This window comes from Akanthomyces muscarius, chromosome 6 (assembly GCF_028009165.1).
Source record: "Akanthomyces muscarius strain Ve6 chromosome 6, whole genome shotgun sequence".
Lineage (NCBI taxonomy): Eukaryota > Fungi > Ascomycota > Sordariomycetes > Hypocreales > Cordycipitaceae > Akanthomyces > Akanthomyces muscarius.
In genome coordinates, this window is record NC_079246.1 from 1,311,513 (window position 1) to 1,326,606 (window position 15,094).

A 15,094-nucleotide genomic window follows, 5' to 3' on the forward strand; every position below is an offset into this window, starting at 1 on the left:
TCTCCTCCCCAAATCTTCCCCATTGTCTCCTTCTTCCCTTCCTCCCTCAACACGCCCGCGCTCGCTTCTTCCCAAGCATCTTGACACCAAAACTTACATCAAAAGCTTGTTTTCCTGGCAACGCGCATTCTTCGTCCACCCACCAACAAAAAAAAAAGCTCTCGTGCGACGGCCGGCCAAGCCTTCCTTTCCGTTCGCCTGCTCTCCAACCCCGGACCTCCAATTGAGATCCTGTTCCGCTGCCAAGACCTGTGGGGGGTCCAGCTCAGACTCTTGGACATCACGACTCTGGTCAGCCTTGCAGCTTCTACTCTGCTGCTCGCTCAACCTACACACCACACCATGCGTGTCTCGCAATTCTTCGTCGCCGCCAGCCTGGCCATCGCCGTCAGCGCTGGCATCCCCGGCTCCGGCGACGGCTCGACCCCGACGTCTCTCGACCTCGTCTCCTCGCCGTCCTCGCTGCCGGTAGCTACCGCCGTCGGTGTCCACGGCAGCTCAGAGCAGCCCGCGTCCAGCAGCAATGCCACCGTCGTCGCCTCGTCGCATTCGCTCCAATCGGCTGCTGGCGCATCCAACCACTCCTCGACGCTCACTGCAGGTACGTCTTTGCGCACCACCACCGCGCTTGACCAGGACATGCCGGCTGACACACCTCCAGCGCAATCAACAGCCAGTGCTGACGCGACCTCACACGCCAATGCCACCAGCTCGAAACCTGCCGATGCCACCGGCGGTGCCATCCTGCCCCAAATGCAGGGCTCCATGGCCGGCCTCTTGGGCTTCTGCATCATGAGCCTCATGCTGCTCTAGTCGCGCCCTCTCTTTTACTGCTCGAGACTCGTGGCCGGCCATGAGACGTTGGCGCCTGGTCCTGCCGCCAGCTACTACACTATACCAACACACAAACCTACGAATAATGACCCCGTCCATTCGGGCAACAACAATCGATCCGTATATAATGCCCTTCCACCCTTTGACCATACACGACATTCGGCGCTCGCGTTAATATTTTGACCTTGTTTTTTCGTCCTTTTTTTTTTTTTTTTTTTTTTTTGCGAGCGTCAGCTACCTTGTTCGGATGCATTCACCGTCCCTGGCAGGACGTTGGCGTTTGGAGATACCAACAAACTTCATTTTTTTTCTTTTTCTAAGGGTCTTTTGATCCCTTTTTTTTTTCTTCCTTCTTTTGCCTGCGACATAGAAGATACACCACTCGCATTTAGATTGGCCCTTTTCTTTTTCAAAAGGGAGACTGCACACATACATACACGAGCACGCATCTAGGATGGGGAGAGGATGGTTTTGGTCCAACGTTGCACAATAAGCATAATACATTGGTGGCTTTTTGTGACAGCGGAGGACATGTTTTGTTCTGACTCGGCTCTTTTTTTGGAGGCGAGGTGTCGGACTGGACAGAAACTTGTCTTTGTTTAGTGATTGCGTTCCTAGGATAGATGGACTGCGAAGGCATTGCCTCGCCACTTATAAACTCTGGCATTTGCTTATCAGAGTCACATAAAATTCAAAAACTACTAAAAAAAATGATTCGTCCATGTTGTGACTATATTTGCGCCCAGCATGAATTGCATAGAAATTGGACGAGATGTGAAGAAAAAAAAGATAAACCCCATAATGATCTTTTGGTATCCCAACTCCGATGCAATGCGCCTGTGCCGCCACCAGGCATGGTTCTCTCATTACTTGTCCAAACCCATATATACTCCCCGACGAACCTCCATGCAGAGCCTATTCACTCTTGCTCTTGTCCAAAACCCCTTTGTCTTGTGTGTCCCCACCGTCGTAGCTTCATTTCATTCGTGATATTCTTTGCGACTTTTTTTTCTGTCGCCCGGCATGAGTCACCTGCCTACCGGCGCAGGCAGCAACCGCCTCCGTAATTGCATGATTAGATATTCGAAAGAGAGGAAGGGAGAAAAAATGTGTCTCGTCCTGTATTCCGCAACAATGGTCGGCCTTTTACGCAGCGACAGGAATCGGGTTGGAAGGTCCAGGTGGCGGCCCGGGTAAATCGTCCTGTCTCGTGAAAAAGCAACAAGTTAGCCGACTCGGCCAGAACAGACGAGCGCAGCGAGGCCAGAAAAACGCACCAGGTCAAAGATGACTCGGATCATCAGGCTGCAGCTCGGACACACGGCAATGTCCTGCTCGTCGCGCAGGTCGTCGAGCGCAATCTGGAAGCGGTCGCCGCACGGGCACGGGTAAAAGTACGTCTGCAGGGCGTCGTCAAAGGTCATGTCTTCGATTTCGATTTCGTCGTAGATGGACAGGTTGTCGTCGTCGGACATTTTGGCGGTTGAAATCGTCTCTCGCTCTCTTTGTTTCTGTAAAGTTTTTTGCCAAAAAATGTAGTAAAAATATAAAATGGGCACAAAAAGACAAAAGTTGGAGGGGTAAAATGTTAGATGCAGTTTTTGGAGTCGAATCGCCACAGCGAGTCGGCGGCGGCGGCGGCGCACAGCGCTCCGGGGATGAGCCGGCTCCACCGGTGCGTGGTTAGGTGCCTTGGGCTGCGTTTAATCGAGTTGAACCCTCCGAAACCTTGACCCCTCCAGATCTATCCTCCCCAGTATTTACCTGTTTTTTGTGGTGTTTGCGCATTCCCATGCCGGCGCGCTTATTTGCCAATTCCTTTCCTCGATTCATTTCCGCCCATTCATTACCTCGTCCTTTTCTTCGCAGCGCATCCACCATGGCCACTGGTACGTCTTTTTTCTTCTTCTTCTACTTCAAATCCTTTTGCCCCGCCGTGTCCCCCTGAACAGCAGCCCACCCCGCCAAAACTTTCGTCACCGCCACAATAGTTCGAACAAAGGCCGACAACATTTCCCACAGATGGCTAACTCATGTTTTTTGTGATGCTGGGGTAGACCGCCGACCCGTCGTCATCTCCGGCCCCTCGGGCGTCGGCAAGGGCACCCTCTACAACCTCCTCTTTGAGCGCCACCCGGACGCCTTTTGCCTCTCCGTCTCGCACACCACCCGCGCCCCGCGGCCCGGCGAGGAGGACGGCAAGCACTACCACTTTGTCCCGATGCAGGACTTTGAGCACCTCATCGCCAAGGACGGCTTCGTCGAGCACGCCCAGTTTGGCGGCAACCGCTACGGCACCAGCAAGATGACGATTGAGGAGCAGACGAAAAAGGGCCGCATCGTGCTGCTGGACATTGAAATGGAGGTGCGCAAAACCCCGGCGAGAGAATTGCCCTTTGCTCTTTTGCTTTCTTTTTGGTGGAGGAGGGGGAAAAGGAGAGGCTGGGAACAATGGCTAACAACTTTGGCAGGGCGTCAAGCAGATCAAAAACTCGAGCATCGCCGCCCGCTACGTCTTCATCGCGCCACCCTCGATCGAGCAGCTCGAGAAGCGCCTGCGCGGCCGCGGCACCGAGACCGAGGCCAGCGTCCAGAAGCGCCTCGCCCAGGCCAGCAAGGAGCTCGAGTACTCCCAGACCCCCGGCGTCCACGACCTCATCATTGTCAATGACGACCTCGAGACTGCCTACAAGCAGCTCGACGAGTTCATCCACAAGCCCCTCGAGCAATAGCATTCTCTATTAGAATAGACGGCACGCGCGAATAGAGGGAGAAATCAAAATAGAAATAGAGTAATTGAATATACAACAGGGCGAGCCTGGCCCGTTTACATTGCATTGGCGCGTCATTTGCCCTTTTCGTACATGATGGTAAATACAAAGAACCAGACCGAAAATTGTGCATGGTTCCCATTTAAAGAATACCAATTAATCATCATATGAGGTTACTGCATACATTCGTGACATTTATCTTGTCTTCAAGTATTTCCACTCGCCCATCTTCAATTGTGGCGTGTGGTGTGGCTGGAGGTCAAAATCACATGCTGGTTGCAGCACAAACCTGTGGCGCAGCCGTTGGTGACAAGCACTAGCCCTTCCCCAGTTTCTAGACCAGGCCGAGGGATCCAACCACATGCATTCTATCGTCAGCACTCCTCGTGATCTTTCTCTCCTCTTTTACACATTTTTGCTTCATCACCTTATTCTCGCAATAGATGTGGCGGGTTTGCTTTTTGGTTTATCAATTGCCCTTTGCCTGCCTCTGAGAGATTCGCTTCTGTTCATTCGACAGCGCCCACACATAGATCGGCCGAGGTCCCCATACCAGCAAGCAGCCCGCCGCCCGCTCCACCTGGGGTAGTTGGACCGTTCGAGCCATCTTTCTTTGAACCTTTCACCATCCTCCATCCACCACCAGAGCGCCAGTTGCCCTTGCCAGTTCAGCACCTCCCTGGACGGCTGTGTACGCCATGGCTACGCAATCCAAGTTTGCCCTCCCGGGCAACTTCAACGTCCGGGGCCTCGTCACGCAGCTCATCCAGCTCTACGTCGCCAACCGGTCGCGCATCTCCCGCGCCGTCTGGATCACCCTCTTCGTCGCCCTCGTCCACCGCATCCACAACGCTATTGCCGAGCAAAAGGCCGCCTCGGCCCGCGAGGCCACCCAGCGCGCGTCGCGCCGTGCCACCGTCTCCCAGCCTGGCGACGCCAGCGGGCCCGATGCGCCGCGCAAAAAGGTCGCCCTCGACCGCGAGTTCTTCCGCTCCCTCATGCGCCTGATCCGCATCGTCGTGCCCGGCTGGCGCAGCAAGGAGGCGCGCCTGCTCATCAGCCACAGCTTCTTCCTGGTCCTGCGCACGCTCATCAGCCTCAAGGTGGCCGAGATGGACGGCGCCATTGTAAAGGCCCTCGTGCGCGGCAACGGCAAGGAGTTCCTGACGCGCATCGCCTGGTGGATGATTATCGCGGTTCCTGCTACTTTTACAAACTCCATGGTAAGCCCGATGATGGCGAAAACGCGCAATGGTAACTTGGCGCTAACTGGACCAAGCTTTCATACCACCAAGCAGAGCTGTCGCTCAACTATAGAACACGACTGACCCAGTACATTCACGATAAATACCTCTCTAACCTCACCTTTTACGGCATCTCGGCTCTCGACGACCGTATAAAGAACCCCGATCAGCTCATTGCCGTCGACGTGTCCAAATTCTCCAACAGCTTAGCCGAGCTCTACAGCAACCTCGCCAAGCCCATACTCGACATGGTACGCCCTCCCCCGCCAAGCACACTTTTGACTCCCAGCGCTAACTGATCTAGACCATCTACACCTATTCCCTCTCCAAGAGCGTCGGTGGCGAGGGCGTCGTCTTCATGTCGCTCCTCGTCCAGCTCTCCGCCAACGTGATGCGCGTCCTCACGCCGCCCTTTGGCAAGTACGTCGCCGACGAGGCGCGCCTCGAGGGCGAGTTCCGCTTCCAGCACTCGCGCCTCATCGACTACGCCGAGGAGGTGGCGCTCTACAACGGCCACACGGCCGAAAAGGACACGCTCGACAAGGGTTACTTTACGCTCATCAAGCACGTCAACTACATTCTGCGCCGCCGCTTCTACCACGGCTTCATGGAGGACTTTGTCATCAAGTACTTTTGGGGTGCCCTCGGCCTCGTCCTGTGCTCCGTCCCCGTCTTTGTCAAGCTCCCCGGCGCCCAGCCCGGCCTGAACATGGGCGACCGCACCGAGTCGTTTGTCACCAACCGCCGCATGCTGCTCTCCGCCTCGGACGCCTTTGGCCGCATCATGTTTTCGTACAGGGAAATCATGGAGCTTGCGGGCTACACCTCGCGCGTGGACTCGCTGCTCAACGTCATGGACGATATCCAGTCAGGTCACTTTGAGAAGAACCTGGTGTCTTCGTCAGGCACCGAGAACAACGAGGCTGTCCTAAAGGGCCGTGGTACCATCCTCGAGAGCAAGGACATTACTTTTATCGACGTGTATGTATTCAATGATCCCCTTCATGTTACTCAAATAATACTAACCAGCGCAGCCCCATTGTCTCTCCCAACGGCGACGTTCTCGTCAAGGCCCTCTCCTTTTCCATCAAGCACGGCGACCATCTCCTTGTCGTCGGCCCCAACGGCTGCGGCAAGTCGTCGCTATTCCGCATTCTCGGCGGCCTGTGGCCTGTCTACGGCGGCACCGTCCACAAGCCGCCCTTTACCTCCATCTTCTACCTGCCGCAGCGGCCCTACCTCTCGCGCGGCTCGCTGCGCCAGCAGGTCATCTACCCGGACTCGCTACGGCAAATGCGCCAGCGCGGCGCCACCGACGCCGACCTCCTCGCCATCCTCAAGACGCTCGACCTGGCGCACCTCGTGGACCTGTACGACGAAGGGTGGGACGCCGAGGCCGAGTGGCGCGACGTGCTCTCAGGCGGCCTGCAGCAGCGCGTCGCCATGGCGCGCCTCTTCTACCACCGCCCCAAGTACGCCATCCTCGACGAGTGCACGAGCAGCGTCACCCTCGAGACGGAAAAGGTCATGTACGACCACGCCAAGGCCCTGGGCATCACGCTGATGACGGTCAGCCACCGCCGCAGCCTGTGGAAGTACCACACCCACATCCTGCAGTTTGACGGCCAGGGGCACTACGTGTTTACCAAGCTGGACGCGGACAAGCGGTTGAAGCTCGAGGATGAAAAGGACGATCTGGACCTCAAGCTGCGGCAGGTCCCGGAGCTGGAGAGACGCATGGCGGAGTTGACTGCGTGATCCTCCTTGGGGCTTTGGGTCGAAAACGAAATTTGAAGAAAATTACGTGGAGGGTATGTTGGGATATAAGCAGGAGATACCATATATGCTGAGACCTTTTTTTTTATTTAGATGTATATAGGCGGCAATCTGGCATTGCACGGCGAAGCGCCAGTCTCACTTTTTACGCATTGTATGATATGATGTCTAGTTTTTTTCCGGGGGGCGACACGCTTGAAATTTGGGGTAGACTAGACAACTAAAGCATTCTGCATTCTTTTTCCAGCTCCTGGGAGAGTCAGCTAGACCGTTTTGCTGCTGCTGCTGCTGTTGCTTCTTTCTCTCTCTTTCTTCTTGGCATACGCCTTGGTCATCTGCTCCTCCGCCAGGCGAAGATACTCTCCCTCCTGGTCAAGCTCTGCCGTTTTTTTGGTGAGATCCCTCATCTCGTAATTAAATTCTTCCATCTCCTTGCCAATCTTCTCACTCTCCCGCTCGAGATCGCGGAGCTTCATCTCCAAGCCCTCCGTCTCCGCGTCATACCCGTCCCTTCGCTTGACCATGTCATCCTTTCGCTTCACAAGGTCTTCCATCTTCGGGTCCGTCGCGCCAAGAGCCGCCAAGAGCTCCTCGAGGTCCTCTCTGTCCCTGATCTTGAGGCCAATAAACTTGCCGCAAACATAGTCCAACGTGTCTTCAAGGCTCGACGCCTCGGCCCCCAGAAGGTCCTCTCTCTTTGCAAGGTCCTGCCTCTGTTTATGAAGATGCTGGCGGCGCTTGGCGTGGTCCTCGGCCAGCTGGGCGTGTAGAACCCGCATCGCCACGGCCTCGGCGCCCGGCGGCAAGGGCATCACAGAGAAGCCGGCAATGAGCTTGCGGTCGGCCTAGAAACAAGGCAAACGGCAAGTTAGCACACATCACATACGCACAGACGAGAAAGAGAGAGAGAGAGAAGAAGTCGTGTTGCCACTTGTCGTGAGAAGATTTTCGGTCTCGAAAACAGCATACCTCTTTAAAACAAGCGTAGATCTTGTTCCTTTCCTCACGCGTCATTGTCGCCATCACTGCTTTCAGGTCGGCAAACTTGCCCGTCTTGACTACAGCCTGCAGCGCCTCGAGCAGCTCCATGAGCTGCTCCTCGCTCAGTCCCGAGACTTTCGAATATTGTGCAAGGTGGGACTCTGTCACAAAAATCTTGACAATCCTAAAGGTACCCGGCTCGGAGAACTTGAACAGGTCCGCCCGCTGCTGGCTAGTGTTGTCGCTCATTGTGGAACGTTTTTCCGATATTTTTATAGAAAGTGATACTGGGTTCGGTTTTATGTAGGGATTGGTGGTAAACTTGGTTGGTTTGATGGGATAGAGGATTTCTGCTTCTGCTCATTCGAACCGTCCTGTGCCTCTCCTTATATACTTTTTTCGCGGGCTCGTTGCTTGCACCGGCTCAAACAAGGCCTGGAAAAAAAAGTTTCAAAAGGTCTTCGGCTGAAAGGGCGCCGCGCATGGCCCAGGAGGACTGTTGAACAGGGTGACGAGCCTGCGCACAAGCAATGCAGTTGGCTGTCGCGAGCATTCTTTCTGCATGTGTGGCAGGCAAAACACTAAAGGCCAGTGCGGCTTTTGCGTATTGCACAAATAAAGATGATGTCTTGTTTGATCAAAGGCATGTTTGGTTTGGATAGGTGAGAGTAGGTCAAGTATATCCTTTATCATTCATTCCAACCAAGACATCCTGAGAACCGTCACTGGGTATGTCAGTGCGCCGCCCGAGAAAACAGAACAATAGCCGTAAAGAGGAAAATGGCACGGCGCGCAACCGAAGCTCTGCTTGCTCTAAAATTACACAAAGGAAACAGAGCAATTAGGAGGAAAATAGCACAGACAAAACCTGCCCCCCCCCCCCCCCTTCCCGCTCTCCCAACCCTAACTCACCTTCCCTTTTCCTAGAGACACAGCTCGTGTAACCCCGTCACAACCTGCCCGACCGCAGCCTCTGGGTCGAATCGCTCCCTGAGGATTCGAATCTCTCCACCAGGCTATGGAGAACAAACACAATCAGCAAGGGGTTCTTTTGTTTCCAGATCATTTCGGGGAGAGTCTTTGGTCTTACCTGGGTAATCTGGTCCAGCGCCTCGCGCTCCTCCAGAGTCCTCCCGCGCAGAGCCTCGCACAGCTCGTCAAACGACATGTGCGCGAGGCGTGCCCTGTCCAAGTCGCGCTGCGCATAGTTCAGCGCGACGTTTCCGCGGCGAAACTTGACGCGGATCCCGCGACCGCCGCCGCCGCCAGCACCATGCCTCCGTGCCGCCGCAGCCGCTCGCCCGCGCGCCCGCTGGTCCTCGTCCCACCGGCGGCGGACGCGCAGGTAGATGGCCTCCGCCCGTGCCCGGTGCTCCCGGCACGTCTTCTGGCACGCGCGGGCCAGGGCAAAGATGCGCTGCCGCAGCTCGTGGCGCGGGCGGCCGCGGAGATCAGGCCGAACGCCCGGTCCCGGTGCTGCTGGTTGGTCGCGCCGGCGCCGGGACCGGGACCGCCACCGCTGGCGGTGGGAAACAGCAGCCAGGCGGCGTCCCGCTCGAGGAGGCGCCGCGTCTGGCTGCTGAGGATGTGCGGGTGCTCTCGGAGCAGCTTCAGCCCGCGGGCCGGCCAGCTGTAGCATTGCACAAACTGGTGGGCCAGGTGCCGGGGGGCGGCCGTCGCCGACGAGGCGGCCGTTCCGGTGTTTCTCATGCTTGGGCTTCTAGAGAGAGATTGAAGTTCTGCAAATGCGTTGTGTGTGCGTGTCGTAGATTTGCAGGTCTCTCTTTACAAGCTGGTGAGTGAATGATGCAGAAATGATGTGGGAATCTGGCGAGCTTCCTGCTCCTTATATGAGTGTCTGAAGTTGAACAAGATCCCGTGAAGGAGCCATGCACACAGATCTCGTATCTGTCGTGGAACAGGGCACAAGGAAGGGCGATCTCAAGGCGTGAGCTCACAAAGATTGCACAGTTTCTCGTGTCTGCGGTGAAACAAGGTACGGGAGAGGCGGTCTACAGACGATCGTTCACCAGCCTTGCAGAGATCTGCCCATCTACCATGTGGGTTACAGTTGCTAGAATGACTTGTAGATAAGTCTACGGCCATAGTGCGAAGAGTTGGCCGAAAACCGGCACTGAGCGACTCGCTTCCAGCTCAGGGAGACAGTGGCTTGAAGAGATCCGATGTATAGATCTGACTTTTAGTTTTACTTGAAGAACATCGGTCAATTTAGATTTAAGTACAGAATCCGTGCCTATCTTTGACAAATTTGGATTTCAGTTGGAGCCTCATCCCACCCATGGTGTACAGGACGATGCCCGGAGCAAACAAAAACACACACGAACAGCACGAAGCAGCATTTTCTGGCGAAGGGCGCAATAATTCTAGTACCGGAAAGATATCTTAAGATACTCCTTGCCTTGGGCTTCTTGAATCTGCTACTGTTTTATCCCTTTCTCGTGTGTCTTGTGACCAAAGTCATCACCATGCTTCAAGGTGATACGCTTCGACGGTGTAACGGCGTGCGAGCCAATGCTTTGGCGCCGATCAAGGAGACGCGCTCTGTGCCACGGTAGAATCTGAACATTTTTTTGCTTTTTTCATCGCACTACTAGTCAGATGATTGGTCTTCAGATGGCCACAGTCCATACTCCTTTTGCTACTCCCACCATCAGCTTCAGCTCGGCTTAGACAGCGAGTCGGCCTAGTTCTATTTTCTACGGTCTTGTGACCAGAGTGCTTTTTAGAAAGTTTTTTTAGCGATATACTTTTCAATGTGACGTTTATCTATAAAGAAGGATGACCGCGAAGCTTTCCACGGTCCTAAAGTTGCATGCTCGCGCTCTCTATCTACAAACTAGGTAATGGTGGTTCGAGGTTTCCCATCTATGGCGTTCAGGCCACTCAAGCAACTGTATGTCACCACGCTACACACGTTTGTTTGTTGTTAATAATGAGTGCGTCGTTCGTGGGTACATGACTTACCTTGGCAATGTTTATGAGGAATGTGTAGCGCTCGTCAATGTCCCAGCTTGGCATTACCCTCCTGAGCACCGCGACATTTGCCTCGTTTGCCGCCGCATCTAGCAGAAATTGCCCGTCTGGAGTGAATCTCGCGGCCACCTGATCTCTGCGCAGCCTAGCGACCCCCAACGAACCATAGCCCACCTCCACTGTCCAGTTTGTCAAAAACAAGCCCTTTTCCGCTGACCACCTTGATATGTCTTGCGGGAGCAGTCCGCCGGCTTTTGCGTCGAGCAGCGCGTCCACAATGATGCGCAGTCTATATTCTTGAATCATTTCCTTCACCGAGTGCTGTGTTTGTGACGTCGTGTCGCTGGCCATGCGGTCGAGGGCGGCAGCTAGATTGCGACGCGTGCATGCGCCTTCGGGTATGCGCGCGGTGCAAAGGTCGAGCAGCGCACTCATTTCAACGCAGCTAATTGCCACTGTTGCGCGCTCTCGAGCGCCAGAATCGGGGTGGGTGATGAAGTTGCGCTTAGCCATGGAGAGGAGAGCTTCCGAATCCTGGGCGCCGATCATGGCGGGGTTGGCAAGTATATGCTGCTTGCGCCGCTCCCAGGCTCGTCCTCCTATAACTCGTCCGGTTTCGTCAGAGTACGTAAGGGTGAGGTGCTGAGCCGCGACTGAGGGCATCAGACCGTCAGCGATAGGAATATGGAGGTAGTGCTCGTGTGCGTGTTCTGTCATGTCGATTGTTTGGTGAGTTTTCGCTTTACTATGGCTTGGTATTGGTGCGGGACTTACAGGACAGCTTCATTAATTTATATTCTACGTTTTTTTAAACTGCTGCGCCCATCACGAACTTCATGTCAGTGAATCGGACTAGGACTGGTGCGGAAACATTTGTGATTCACTGCTAGGTCCGCCCATATTCGCAGACATGTAGAGCAAATGAGGCCTGCGCGATGAGACAGATGCAGTTTGCAAGTGATCGAATGGCGATTCATATCGATAGTATAGAGTTTGAGCTTTTTTTCCTCTTGTGGTGTAGCAGATGCAGTGATGAGAACCACGATGCAGTTCGCAACTAAATTAGAAAGACTTCAGGTGCAATCCGTGATGCTTGTATTACATGTAGACGTGATTTGGAGACTTGGGTACTTGAAACTCAAAAACATTTGCTGAAAATTTGTCACCTCTTTCTACTTTTTCCCGTTTCGTCTAATAACTGCAGTAGCTCATCAAGGCCGGCTTTTTCTTCTTTAGCTCGACAAGGTTGTTGGCCACTTGTGTCTGCACCTAATTATCGGCCGATCCGCTTTCTGTCCTCGGTTCGGACTGACCAGATTTAATTACTAAAAGAGTCTAATTCCGTGCTATCGGAGAACCCGGAGAAAGCTTGGAGAAGATCTTGGCGTTCGGTACGTATGGGCCAAGTAAGTCAGTGCTGGCGCCTGTGGGCGACCTGGCTCATCGAGTGCCTTTTTCACTCTAGTCCATCATTCCTCTTGTAGCCGAGAAGATTGATAAATGAGATGTGGTTTCCCCACGTGTGCGTTTCCACTGGCCTCACTCTAACTGCCCGTGATTGATGTCGCAGATGTCGCTGTAGTACAGCACGGCCAAGGCTTCCAAGTTACGGCGGTACAAGTGATGCATCGGTTGCCCTGCTTGCTGCCTAATGAAAAAAAACAGTTCAGCTGCAGAAGTGCGCGTCACATCCCGCTCTCCGGGAGCCGGGTGACCCAAGCTGATCCTCGCGCGTCTTACCTAATTATTAATAGTGCCGTTTACAAGGTTGTATTATCAGTGACGGCGAGCGGCCCTAGTAGAATAAGCATAATCCAACATCCATCAACCTTCTTTCACGGGCGAGTGCAAATCCTCCGGAGGCTTTTTTCCACGGAACCTTGTTCGCGCTCATGATTGTGGCCCTTGCTACATCTGGGATTGCGATGAGAGAGGGAGTGAGGCTAGAAACAACAGAGTAGGTCGCCAACCCGCTTGTGAGCTCATCCTGCCCGATCTGGTAGGTGCTTGATCAACGGCCTGGCGCGCCAAGCCTTGGCGCCATTGAAGTCCCTGCCCTCCCCCAATCACTCCGGCACCGGACTAATCTCAGAGAACCGCAACGGGGGCTATTTTTTCCCCGGTCTCTACGGCAAGTCGCGTCGCGACCATTGTGGCTTTCCACCGAGTTGGTTATGCCAGCGCTGATCCCCAGACCCGACAACGGGGCGGCGCCGGCAGCGGAGGCGCTGGGGGGTCAAGTACGATGTCGACTGGTCATTTGAGCAAGGAAGCAGTCTAATTGGAGGGGACTACGTGCTCGGACTATCGCTGTAGCTACGACCTCGACCTGTCTCGCCGACTGCCTTTTCTGGTCAAGCATCACGTAATCCGCGGCGTACCTCGGTCGTTCGCCTGCGAGAAATAGAAGAACCGGCCAGCCCTGTGCCACTTGCCAACCAGGCGATGTGGTGGCACGCAGGCAAGGGAAGTGAGGCTAATATCGCGGTTGGTCCTTGGTCACAAAAAAATGTGCCGAACTCTCACATTTACGAAAGCCAAGAGGCTAGATTCAAGAATGGATTCTTTGACCTGCCGTTGCGGGCTCTAGCTCGAGCTGGACATGAAATGCCTTCCATGATCTCAAGGTGTCTAGTGCCTAGAACACGACCCGACGGCGAGCTGTGATGTTGAGCGGCAGGCACCGATGAGTTGTAAAGTAATCGTTATCAAACGAAATGACAACTTTCTTAACAATCTTCTCGATAGCATTCTATCGAGCCTTGGCCGAGGGAAGCACGATAAATACTCGAGTTCGCCCCCGTGTAAGTTGTGAGTGATCCAGCATCAATCGCCCTCCTCGAAGCACTCAGCAATCAACTGCCCCCTTCAAAGCATCCAACGGTTTCCGGTCATCTTCTTCAAGACTCTTCACCATGCGTCTGTCATTCCTCCTCTCTCTGCTCCCGCTCGTCGCCGCCTCCCCGGCCGGCAAGCGCGCTGAGCCCGCTCCCATCCTGGCCGCCCGTGGCGAGGCCAACCAGCGCGTCGAGGACAAGTACATTGTCAAGTTCAAGGAGGGCAGCCCGCTCGCCCTCCTCGAGGAGGCTTTCAAGATGCTCGACCAGAAGCCCTCCACCGTCTACTCGGATGGTCCCTTTACCGGTTTCGCCGGCAAGATGAGCGGCCTCGCCCTCGAGGCGATCCGCCACCACCCGGATGTAAGTGCACAAGACTCAGGGGGCGGAACAATGAAGATGAATGCATCCTCTAACAACTGGCTTCTTCAGGTCGAGTACATTGAGCAGGCAGCGGTCATGTCTACTCAGGGCTACGTCACCCAGAGCAATGCCCCGTACGGCCCTGCCCGCATCTCCCACCGCCAGCGCGGCAGCAGCGAGTACGTCTACGACGAGAGCGCCGGCGAGGGCACCTGCACCTACATCATCGACACCGGTCTTGATACCAGACACCCGGTAAGTCTGCCCTTTCTTTCCGCACACACAGAAGAGGAAATATTCTAGACTCGACGCTGACTTTGCCCTTGTGCTCTGTCCGCGCAGGAGTTTGAAGGCCGCGCCACCTACCTCGGCCGCTACGGCCCCGGCCCCGACTACGACGACTGCGGCCACGGCACGCACGTCGCCGGCATCATCGGCAGCCGTACCTACGGCGTGGCCAAGAAGACCAAGATGTACTCCCTCAAGGTCCTCAGCTACGTGCCCGAAAAGAACGGCTGCTACGGCGACAACTCGTACATCATCCAGGCCGTCAACGCCGTCGCCCGCGACGCCGCCAACCGCAGCTGCCCCAAGGGCGTCTTTGTCAACATGTCCCTCGGCGGCGGCTTCTCCCAGGCCGTCAACGACGCCGTCGACGCCCTCGCCGGCCGCGGCGTCTTTGTCGGCGTCGCCTCGGGCAACGAGAACCAAAACGCCGCCAACGTGTCCCCGGCCTCGGCCAGCGGCGGCTGCTGCGTCGGCGCCACCGACATCAACGACTACCGCTACGTAGATTCCAACTACGGCGGCAATGTCGACGTCGCGGCCCCCGGTGTCGACGTCATCTCGACGTGGCCCAACGGTCGCACTGTAAGTTTTGTTTTGCTCCCTCCCTCGCTGCCGTCATGGAAAGCTAATTTTGTGTGTTTTCGCCGTCTAGCAATCACTTACTGGCACGTCCATGGCCACCCCTCACGTCGTCGGCCTCGCCGCCTACCTCGCCGCCAAGGACGGCACCTCCGGCCCTGGCCTCTGCAAGACCATCCAGCAGACGGCCACTGCCAACGCCATCCGCGACCAGATCCAAGGCACCAAGAACTTGATTGCCTTCAACGGCAACCCCCGTGGTTAAGCCAGCGGATAGACAAGGTACAAAGCTTATGAGTTACACGCAATGTTATATAAAAAGTAGAAACAAAACATACATTAGCCAGCTAGCTTGAGGATCTTAAATATGCGAGTGAGTATCTGCATGTTTTTGCGCACGTCCGCCTTCTTCACTCGCCTCTTCGTG

The 15,094-nt window shown here is 55.2% G+C and overlaps 8 protein-coding genes across 8 annotated transcripts; 4 read left to right on the plus strand and 4 right to left on the minus strand.

Moving 5' to 3' along the window:
- Positions 1–342: 342 nt before the first annotated feature.
- LMH87_000466 (uncharacterized protein) lies at positions 343–813 on the plus strand (the record flags this gene model as incomplete). Its single annotated transcript, XM_056198378.1, has 2 exons — positions 343–601; positions 662–813. The coding sequence occupies 2 exons, from the start codon at positions 343–345 to the stop codon at positions 811–813; spliced, it is 411 nt and encodes a 136-aa protein (XP_056055334.1).
- Positions 814–1,980: 1,167 nt separating this feature from the next.
- On the minus strand, positions 1,981–2,309 carry LMH87_000467 (uncharacterized protein; the record flags this gene model as incomplete). The annotated part of the gene is made up of 2 exons (XM_056198380.1): positions 1,981–2,037; positions 2,112–2,309. 2 exons carry the CDS (start codon positions 2,307–2,309, stop codon positions 1,981–1,983), a joined length of 255 nt encoding a protein of 84 aa, XP_056055335.1.
- A 404-nt stretch (positions 2,310–2,713) lies between these two features.
- LMH87_000468 (uncharacterized protein) lies at positions 2,714–3,566 on the plus strand (the record flags this gene model as incomplete). Its single annotated transcript, XM_056198381.1, has 3 exons — positions 2,714–2,723; positions 2,892–3,199; positions 3,306–3,566. The coding sequence occupies 3 exons, from the start codon at positions 2,714–2,716 to the stop codon at positions 3,564–3,566; spliced, it is 579 nt and encodes a 192-aa protein (XP_056055336.1).
- A 737-nt stretch (positions 3,567–4,303) lies between these two features.
- LMH87_000469 (uncharacterized protein) lies at positions 4,304–6,728 on the plus strand (the record flags this gene model as incomplete). The annotated part of the gene is made up of 6 exons (XM_056198382.1): positions 4,304–4,828; positions 4,885–5,100; positions 5,154–5,830; positions 5,884–6,594; positions 6,646–6,660; positions 6,719–6,728. The coding sequence occupies 6 exons, from the start codon at positions 4,304–4,306 to the stop codon at positions 6,726–6,728; spliced, it is 2,154 nt and encodes a 717-aa protein (XP_056055337.1).
- Positions 6,729–6,888: 160 nt separating this feature from the next.
- On the minus strand, positions 6,889–7,855 carry LMH87_000470 (uncharacterized protein; the record flags this gene model as incomplete). Its single annotated transcript, XM_056198383.1, has 2 exons — positions 6,889–7,470; positions 7,595–7,855. The coding sequence occupies 2 exons, from the start codon at positions 7,853–7,855 to the stop codon at positions 6,889–6,891; spliced, it is 843 nt and encodes a 280-aa protein (XP_056055338.1).
- A 674-nt stretch (positions 7,856–8,529) lies between these two features.
- Positions 8,530–9,245, minus strand: LMH87_000471 (uncharacterized protein; the record flags this gene model as incomplete). The annotated part of the gene is made up of 2 exons (XM_056198384.1): positions 8,530–8,622; positions 8,697–9,245. The coding sequence occupies 2 exons, from the start codon at positions 9,243–9,245 to the stop codon at positions 8,530–8,532; spliced, it is 642 nt and encodes a 213-aa protein (XP_056055339.1).
- Positions 9,246–10,452: 1,207 nt separating this feature from the next.
- Positions 10,453–11,317, minus strand: LMH87_000472 (uncharacterized protein; the record flags this gene model as incomplete). The annotated part of the gene is made up of 2 exons (XM_056198385.1): positions 10,453–10,533; positions 10,592–11,317. The coding sequence occupies 2 exons, from the start codon at positions 11,315–11,317 to the stop codon at positions 10,453–10,455; spliced, it is 807 nt and encodes a 268-aa protein (XP_056055340.1).
- A 2,198-nt stretch (positions 11,318–13,515) lies between these two features.
- LMH87_000473 (uncharacterized protein) lies at positions 13,516–14,932 on the plus strand (the record flags this gene model as incomplete). Its single annotated transcript, XM_056198386.1, has 4 exons — positions 13,516–13,800; positions 13,870–14,055; positions 14,143–14,670; positions 14,741–14,932. 4 exons carry the CDS (start codon positions 13,516–13,518, stop codon positions 14,930–14,932), a joined length of 1,191 nt encoding a protein of 396 aa, XP_056055341.1.
- Between the last annotated feature and the right edge of the window lie 162 nt (positions 14,933–15,094).